The 9599-nt window shown below is 48.7% G+C and overlaps 1 protein-coding gene across 1 annotated transcript; it reads right to left on the reverse strand.

Annotated features, from left to right (window-relative positions):
* Nucleotides 1-1315: 1315 nt before the first annotated feature.
* LOC115901568 (acrosin-like) lies at nt 1316-3483 on the reverse strand. The gene is made up of 5 exons (XM_030944278.1): nt 3413-3483; nt 2891-3133; nt 2323-2588; nt 1977-2122; nt 1316-1501 (listed from the first exon to the last, which is right to left on the reverse strand). The coding sequence occupies exons 1-5, from the start codon at nt 3481-3483 to the stop codon at nt 1316-1318; spliced, it is 912 nt and encodes a 303-aa protein (XP_030800138.1).
* Nucleotides 3484-9599: the final 6116 nt, after the last annotated feature.

The raw sequence follows: 9599 nt of genomic DNA on the forward strand, positions 1-9599 counted from the left end.
AGGGTGTGGGCACGAAAGGTGAATGAAAAGTGACAGACAGTAAACTTAGAATCTTGTGCTGCTAGGGAACTACTAGGATTCATTTGTGAAAGCAACACTATTATTGCTCAAGATGTGAATGTTGACACTGAACAAAGTATTTGCCACTTTGAGATTCATCCAGTTTTCTTGACTTCAGCTGAAAAAGACAGGTGAAAACTGCCTTCAACAAGCCTACCCCATGGCATTCCAGGATCCTTTACCATTCCCCCCCTCCCCACCAAACAGTATCGAAGTGTGATTGAAAAGGGCAAGAATTTTGCTGCAAATTTGTACAGTTTGTAGATGATTTGTTAATTAGCAAGTTGAGATTAAGAAAGTTCTTTCCCTTCCTGTGGTGACCCTCAGGCAAACCAGCACAGCAAGCTGCAGTTTGTGTCTCTGCAGCTGGCTCTTTGATTGCTCCTTCTCTCCATTGGCCATGCTTATACAGCCCTCTCATCTTCCTTGAATCCTCCCTTTCTCTGCCCTCATCTCCTCCCAAATATGGAGCCAAGCTCAGGCATCATTTCCCCCTTGCTCACAGGTGGGCCATGCCTGTGAACAGCCTTGGTGTTGCAGGTGGTGTTGGCCCACTCACCTTGGCCTTCCACAGCATTCCTGGTGTGCATTCCTACTGTTCCTGCCAGGTTCCTCTCCCCAGAATGACCCCAGCTCTTCCTCTGAGCATCTGTGAAGTGTGACCACCTGGCACATCCATCCCCCTTTGCTGCCTGTGAAATGTGGCTCTGCCTAAGGGCGCTGGCACTCCAGTCAGGAGCCAGGAGTTTCCCTTGTCATGCTTGGGAGTTTCCCAGATCTGTTCTCTTAGCCCAGGCTCTCACCAGGCCCTAAATCAGCAGCCCATGTGCATTGGAGCACCACCCCCGAGGTATCTGCTTTTTTCCTATCCTCTTCCAAGGCTTGAGGTAGCAGGTTCCTCCAGCCCATGGTGGCTCAGAGCACTCTCCTCTCTGACCAGGCCCTTTGGAGCTCTTTGGAGCCACTGTGTCCCTTTGTGCCCCCAGGCTCATTCTGCAGGTGCTGAGCATGGCACTTCTTGTCTTACCCAGGAGCTGGAATTGCACTGAAATGATGGTTCCCTGTGAACAAAGGTAATTTTATTTCAACAACTAAATCAACTTCCAGTGTGTGTGTGTGCGCAGAGGAGATGAGTGTGGCCAGGACAGAGCAGGATTTTGAGCCTGAGGCTGCCTTTGGATCAGCAGGCATTGCCCCAGCAGGAAATGGTTGTGGTGCTCTGCAGTCTGCCCTTGGTCCTGCCTGGTTCTGCTGCTCAAGGAGCACTTTTAACTGCGTTTATACGCACATTGTAATCGATCCAGTCATAGAAGTGCTGAACGGAGACGTAGACTCCAGGCCGCATTGCTCTGGCACAGCCTTTCCCCCAGCTGGTGAGTCCAATGACCCACCAGTAGGCAGCGTTGTTGTCCTGGCACATGAGAGGACCACCGCTGTCACCCTGCAGCAGAGCAGAGAGGATTAAGGTGATGGTGGTGGCACCTGCCAGCGCTGGGGCTGTCTCCTTCTCTCTCACAGCCCCTGCCAGAGCTGTATTCTGGGCAGAGAAAAGCTCTGCTCAGAGGCTGGAGACTCCAGAAGCTTGGCTGTGAATGGCAAGGGGTCCTATAGGGTAGAGCTCTCTCTATCCTATCTGCACAGGAGTCCTGGATGTGCAGAAGATAGAACTTTGGCACCTGGACACCTTCACTGCCAAGAGCTCTAGCTGGGCTTTCTGGGCTTTCTGGCACAAGGGGAGGCCTGGGCAGGCAGGTGTGGATGGGGAGTGTGTGGGAAGCCCCCACAGCAGTCAGGGGGAGCTGGGGCTGGGAGGGTGACTGAGTGGCCGGGCAAAGCAGGCCCTGGGCTATGTTGGGGTGGTGCTTCTGTGGCTGCTGGTGCTGCTGGGGGCTGAGTGGCTCGTGGCATGTTCCTACCTTGCAGGAGTCGATGGTGCCCTGTGGGTAACCAGCACACAAGTTATAGGGATGGATTTCTCCTTTGTACCAGTCAGTGCTGTTGCAGAGCTGGAGATCGATGAGCTTGACCTTGGCCTGCTGAAGGTGATCAGCTGAACCTAGACCTGTGAGCAGAGAAAGGAATAAGCCCCCAGCAGCTCCATGCTGGTTCTGCTTCTCTGTCAGGCAAATCCCTTCCCCTAGGGGCCGGCCCTTCTCTGCAGGGATGTATGTTCTACAGCCTGGCTTTGGCCTTTGCTGTGGGGAAGGCCAAAACCTATCTCCAGTGTGCTGAGCTGGCCCAGAAGTCGCTCTTGGAACTCACTTCTTGCAGTAGTGGCACCCCAGCCAGCAATCCAGCAGTTTCTCAGCTCGTAGACACTTAGGGTGGGTTCAGCCAGACAGGCCAGCTGGATGTAGGAGCTGCACAGGACAGGACGGTCCAATTGCATCAGGGCAATGTCGTTGCTCATGTCTCTACGCTTGTAGTTGCGGTGTATCACCACCTTCTTGACATTGCGCACTTGTGCCCCAGGGCCCGGCTGAGACAACTGGGTGGCCCCAATCAACACATACAGCAGGCTGATGTTGCTGGAAAGGAGATGGAGAGAGAGATGAGAGGGAGTCATAGCAGCCCAGCAGTTGCTAGACCTCAGCGTGGAAAGGAAGAGAGGGAGCAGTGCTCTGGCAGGTGTGAGTGCCCTTGCACATCTTAGGCTGGGGGAATGTCAAGCTGGAGGCTGCTAGAAAGCCTTGGCACGAGCCCAGGCTTCTCCTGAGCACTGTGGCAGCCTGGCTGCCTGAGAGGAAAGGGGATGAGAGTAGCAGGTAGTGCTGTTGGCAGGGCACCTGCTGGTGTTGTGGAGATGTCCCCATTCCCTCTTTCTCCTTACTCAAACTTGTCGAAGCAGTGGGCTGCTGTGAGGACCCAATCTGCAGTGATGAGGGAACCTCCACACCAATGTCCCAGGCCTGGTACCCATGGGTGCTGGATGCTGACGAGCCAGGGCCATTCTGCTTCTGCGGCACCGGCACCACCCACAATGCGTGTCATGCCGTAGTCATAAGCCACGTTGCCGTAGGAATAAGTCATGGGGCTGTTGACAGGTGGCGGAATTCGGAACCCACAGCTCCCTCTGCAAGCAGAAAGTCATTTCCATGCTACTTCATGGCCTGCTGTGGCTCAGGCTGAAGCTCAGCCCTCTGCCCTCCCCACAAGGGCTTGCACACACAGCAGGCCAGGGAAGCCCATGGGGTGTGTGTCTGTCCGTGCCAGCACCTGGCTGCTGGCAAGGAACTGAGGCTTCCCATGGTGGGTGGGAAGCTGTGGCCTGGCCATGGGGGACAGGCGGATCCCCTCCAGGGCAGGCCGCAAGTGTTGCCATGGCTCCTTCCCTGGGCCTGGGCCCACTTACCCGCAGGTGTACTGGATGCTCTGCGCCAGCCCGCTCACGGTCAGCAGGATGAGGAGGCCGAGCCAATTCATGGCTGCCAGAGGCACGAGTCAGCTGCAAGCACTGAGAGCTCCGTGCAGCAGCACAGTCACAGCCGCACTGCCCGCAGCAGCTGCGCTGCCTGTGGCGCCCTTGGTCCTGGGGCTGATGTCACAGAGGGGTGGGTTCCATGTTCTGGGCACTGTGGGGTTCTGTTGCATAGGGCCCACTGGGGGAGGGGCAACATGGAATCAGTGAGCTATTGAATGGTTTGGGCTGGAAGGGACTTTGGAAATCATCTCCCTCTGATCCCTTGCCTTGGGCATGGAGGAATGGCTTGCATTGGAGAAAGCTGCTCAGAGCCTGGCTCAGAAGCTGTCCTTGAACACTGAGGCATGGGGCATTGAAGTACTAAGTCTTGATCAACAGGCCCTGACCGAGGCAAGAGCAACACCTCTTGGCCAAAAGTTGATCTCTAGATTGACCTTCTAGCCAAATGTTACCTATATCTGCTCACTGGCAAAACATGGATTTTCCTTTCCCTATTTAGAAGCTGGCCTCCTTTTGGGGTGTAGGATCACAGACAATTCCTTTGGTTCCTCCTGAAGCCCTCCAAGGCCTTGGGAGCATCCCAACAGGAGAACAAAACCAGATGATCCTGCTCTAGAAGTTATGGTAGCTTGTTTATTCAACAGTATAAAAAGAGGGCCCTCTCCCAGTGCAGTCAGAAACCTCGTTGCCTGTTGGGGAAAGCATCTGCAGAGTTTCCTACTTGCAAGGAGTGGTTTCCCTGTATTGTGACAGTGGCTTCCCCAGCTGAATGGGTAGACCCGGATGATGGTAAAGTATTAGGGTAATTTGTGATGTGTCTTTCTTCATCACTGTAGGCACTCTTTTATAGTAATGATTAGGTGCATTGCTTAGCTTATCCTTTTATAATTCTTTGCAGTTTTGGATTACAGTAAATTACACTTGTTCCTGAAGTTGGTGTCTGTGTCTTCTCTACTGACCCTGACTATGGGAAAAGCAGGATTCCACACTGCTCTGGGCAACCTATGCCTGTGCCTCAGTGCCTTTGAGTGATTTATTATGACAGTATATTCAGATATCCTCTATTCTCTTTCCAGAAATTGTTACTGTATCTTTAGGACCCTTCAATCCTGGGACCTCGAGTGTGTGAGGCAGGGGGGACAAAGCGTTTTTGTTCTGCGTGGGTGTTTTTTGAAAGCTCCCTACCCAGGTTTTTCAGGGCTTTGTGCAGTGTGATTTTATTGTGGCTGGCTTGGTTTTTGCCTTTCCTTGGCAAAAGTTTTTCCTTTCCTTGTATAATATGTGGTGTGAGATAATTCATGCTTATATGAGATATATATGAATTAAAGTTGTAAGTAAAATTGTACATGTAACAAAAATCCAAAAACCTAAGACCACGGACAGTCAGGAGACAGAGTGCCACACAGAAATTACGAAACTCCATATGGTAACAAGGAAAGAAAGCCTAATTAGCAAGCAAAAGGACATTGCTGGTGTGGAGATGGGCCTTTCCAGGGACTATCCAGGGAACACCCAAGAGCATGAACACTTGATAAGTATCTTCAATCAAGATAATCAGAATTGTCAGGAACATACATCTGAATACTGGGTTCCCATAACTCGACATAAACACCCATTGCCTCCCAGAAACAGCATTGTCCAGCTCTGCACAGAGAAAGGAGACTTCATGCATGTGCGGAGTAACAAATAGGGGCACCTCTGCCTCAGGCAGAAAAAACTGTATAAAACCAGCCCTGACTGAGACGGCATTTGTGAACAGAGGGGGTCCAATGTGATAGAGGTTGGATCAAGGTTCACCCAGCGCCGATACTAGGCTCAACGCTGTGTCTTTGGCTGTGGCTATTGAGGACTGTATTTTTGGTCACGAAAATAAAATCTTTTGTTAGTATTATTAATTTGGCTTTTTCATTCTTTACATAAAACAATCCTGGTGACCCTGATGTGATCTGATTTAGGAGTCTGGGGACCCCCTCTCTGGTCAGGAGGTGCCCTGCTGATTTTAGTGGCCTGTTGGGATTGGGAACCTCGTGGAACCAATCAGATCTTGAACCAAAAGCCAGAGCCACAATCAAAGAGGGGGTAAAAACCAGCCCAGAGCTCTCAGGTAATTTGGACAGATCCAGGGAAAGGATCTCAGAAGCTGCGGCGCAGCTTTTTCACTCTTAAAAATCTACATGCATGAAGAGCACGTAAAGGAACCGTAAGTATCACGTGGTTGAGTGAGGTGTGATCGAGCGTGTGTGTGAGACGTGATATTATCGCGAAGCGGGTGTGGACCCCAAGATCGCAGATCCACTCTCCCATGAGGGAAGTGGTTGGTCACGGGGAAGTGGATGCAACGTGGTGATAGACTCATTTCACGCGTAAAGCCTGAAACTCAGGGAGTTCAGGGGTTCGATCATGGGAAGGATCAGAAAGGGAAGGGACCTTCTCAGGCATTTGGGAACTGGTAAACCTTTTTGATCCAGGATTCAGGTAAGGAAGAGAGAGCTCATTACCAGCCAAAGAACTCACAAATCAGTTCACTGTGAGGCTAGTAGGCTAGTAATCCTGAACAAATTCTAGGCATAAAACTGGTACCAGATAAAGACACGGGATTCTTTTGGGGAATCCCAGCACAAGAACTAAGGTAAGGAAACACTAGAAAAGTCATTTTTCTCAGAAAAAATCAGACAGAAAAAGAGTAAGACTCAGGGAAAAACCCAGGAGAAGCTTTAAAGGCACGAGGAAAGGGTTTACCCAAGATTCCAAGGAATAGCCCATTGGGGTGGATGTTGGAACATCGGGAAGATGATCCCGAAAAGAGGGGGACGTCTAAGGAGAAAATGGTCCACTACTGCATTGAAATATGGGGAGATAAGGAAATTGGAAGACATTTGGTCTGACCTGTGTTTGGCACGTTCGAAAGATGGACTTGCCAAGCTTTATACGACCATGTGGCTGGTAAATATCCGTAAGATTTAGAGGAAATGGAATATGCCAGATTGTGGGGAAACACTTGCATGGGGTTATTCCCAATCAGAACTCGCAAAGGTGCTGCGACTCAGAGCAAGGCATGGGAACCTTTGGATAACCTCTTGCCTCCCTATCTAACTCCTCCATCCCAACCCATGCAAGCCAGGTCCCTGTGCCCGCACCCATGGGACTTCCGCAAGCCCAGGCACCCCTGATGCCTGTACCGCCTCCAGAAGCCCTGCTCCTACAAGAGCAGGCTTTGGCGTTGCAACTCCCACAGGATCATTCCCAGCCCCCACCCCCACCACAGATGGCAGAGAAGCAAACCCTCCCCACCGGGGAAACCAGTTCTCCCCCCGCCAGCAGGACACGATGCAAAATGAGGAAGGTAAATAATGATGATAGCGAGGACAAGGAAGATAACCTCTTCTCTGTAAGGAATGCACCGACTGCTCCAGGAGTTATCGAATTTGTAAGCGTGCCGATTAATACTGGGGACGTAAGGGCTTTTAAGAAAGAAATGGGAAGGCTGCTGTCCATTGGGAATAGCAGAAAGGCTAGATTAATTCCTAGGAACTAGCATCTACACATATGATGACATGAATGCTATATTAAGATTCAATAATGAGGAGCGGGAAATTATAAGGCAAGCCTCGATTTGAGATTGGGAATATAGGAACCCCCAGGGAGAGTGAGGTGACCAGAGATGGCCTGACCAGAGACCACCGTGGAACGCCCAGATGGAGGAAGGCAGGCAGAAAATGATAAACCTCAGAAATATAGTAATACAAGGTATATGAGAGGCAGTTCCAAAGGGGCAGAATATGAGCAAAGTACTCGGGGAATGCTAGGGGAAGGATAAAACACTCACCGAGCGGTTAGAGAGGCTGAGAAAAAGTCCTTAGATGTACTTGGGAATGGACCCTGATTCCCCAGTCGGCGTGGTCCTGCTGAAAACACAATTTGTTGCAAAATCATGGGAAGACATACAGAAGAAACTGGAGAAAATAGAAGGTTGGCAGGAAAAAGAATTACAGGATTACTTAGAGAGGCACAGAAGGTTTACATGAGGAGGGATGAGGAAAAGCAGAAAGTACAAGCAAAGGTGTTGGTAGCAGTGGTGAGGGAAGCATAAAAACAGGAACAGGTCCAAGACCCTGTAAAGCCAGTGCAGGACTGTCCACCTCAGAAGAAGCAGAACCAGTCCTAAAGTAAGTGCTCAAATAACCAGAGAAATATCCCAGAGTGCTTTTACTGTAAACAGAGAGGTCACTTTAAGAGAGAATGTAAGAAGAGAATGAAAATGAAAAAATTTTTCAGGAGGACTAGAGGTGTCAGGGGATTTTTAATTTGGGGTCCAGAACATTCAAGGAGCCCTTGATAAAGCTGAAGGTAGGACCCCAAAACCAGGAATTAATATTCTTAGTGGATTCTAGAGCTGAGCAAAGTAGTGTGCAGCGATTACCACCTGGATGCACTATAAGCAAAGACACTATTATGGTAATTGGGCCAAAAGGGGAACCTTTTAAAGATCCAGTTATTAAAAACGTAGAGATAGAATCTGAGACTAGGTTTTGCCTAGGGAAAATGCTACTAGTCGAAGAAGCAGACTCTAACCTGCTGGGGATGTATTTGATGGTAGCTCTGGGCATAAGCCTGATTGTACAAGAATCCCAGCTCAGGGTAAGTCTATATCAACTAACCACAGAGGATGAGGATAAAATAGATCCAGAAGTCTGGTATACCCAAGGGGAGGCTGGAAGGCTAGACATAGAGCCGATCGATATCAAAATCGAGAGACTAGAGGATCCGATTAGGATTAAGCAATACCCCATTCCTATGGAAGGAAGGAGGGGTTTGAAACCGGTAATAGAAGAACTGATAAGAAAGGGGACTCTGGAGCCTTGCATGTCTAGGCATAATACCCCAATCTTGGTAGTACAAAAGACGGATGGTAGTTACAGGCTAGTGCAAGATCTGAGAGCCGTGAACAGAAGGACTAAAACGCTATTCCCTATGGTCTTTGACTTGGTTTAGAGCAAAATTTTGGGAGAGAGAGAGAGAGTCTTCAGAGGGGCTCTAGTAGGAAGATAAATTCAATCGGCCCCTCCTCCCTACAACTAGTCTGGGAGAAAATACTTTTTTGAAGAAAAGTGGAAAAAAGCTGTTTATTAAACAATAGAACTTAACAATATTAAAACAATAAAACTCTTTGCTGCTTTAAAAGAGATGACTAACTGAGAAAACTCTTTGGGTTGCAGTTTAGCTCACTCAGTCTCTTATTAGTCTTTCTGGTGCTGGAATTGTCGCAGGCTAGGCCCGGCCCGGCCCGGTGGCTACAGGTGTGAGCTGCCAGTGCTCCCCTGGGTGTTCAGTCTAGAGCAGCTTTTAAGAGGTCTAAAGAAAAGGAAAAGAAAAAACTACAGTCTAGGGACTCTTTTTTGCTTTAGCTAGCTAAAACTAACTAAAAACAAAAGGAGAGCTCTCTGTTTTGCTGTCTGTCTGTCTGCAGACAACACAGTTTTGGAGCAGGAATGCGGGGGAGTACGTGCAATGTCTGAGGGAAGAAAAAAAAACTGTGCGATTCTTCTCTCCCCCCTTTCACTCTCTGCAACAAGTCTTAAAGGTGCAAAACTTATTATTATTCAGCATAAACTAATGAGACGATTTGGGGATAAAAGCATCATATAGTCAATTTAGGACATTCTACTTCTTATCTCTATATCGTCTGCTTACTACTAAAGCTAATATAAATTTAACTCTACAAACACATACATTATACATCTATTATACAGCTATACACAGACAATGGTAATAGCATTCAGCAAACAGTGATATTTACACATAGGTCTCACTTAACAATCAGATTTCTTTGAGGTACACATCGTGTTCTCTTATCTTTTTGCATTATCTACTATGTGTAACTTGGTCTTTGAGCAAAAACAACTTCACGAATGGGTTTGTCTGTATTCGAGGCGGAATTAATCTAAACTGTCTTCTTTAACAAACTTCTGACATGTACTACTGGGATTTTGTCTCTATCTACTCTATGCAAAGACTCAGATTGGGCAGGGCTCACTCGGTTAGTAGAGCTTCGGGTATTAACTAACTAGGTGGCTTTTGCCAGATGCTGCTCTTAGTTTTTGAAAGATCTCTCATTTAA

This window comes from Camarhynchus parvulus, chromosome 3 (genome assembly GCF_901933205.1).
Source record: "Camarhynchus parvulus chromosome 3, STF_HiC, whole genome shotgun sequence".
Taxonomy (NCBI): domain Eukaryota; kingdom Metazoa; phylum Chordata; class Aves; order Passeriformes; family Thraupidae; genus Camarhynchus; species Camarhynchus parvulus.

Coding starts and splice junctions, on each gene's coding strand:
- LOC115901568 (XM_030944278.1), bottom strand. CDS start 3,483: ATGAATTGGCTCGGCCTCCTCATCCTGCTGACCGTGAGCGGGCTGGCG. Junction 3,134..3,412: donor AGCATCCAGTACACCTGCGG/GTAAGTGGGCCC, acceptor TTCTGCTTGCAG/AGGGAGCTGTGGGTTCCGAA. Junction 2,123..2,322: donor GGGTGCCACTACTGCAAGAA/GTGAGTTCCAAG, acceptor CTCTGCTCACAG/GTCTAGGTTCAGCTGATCAC.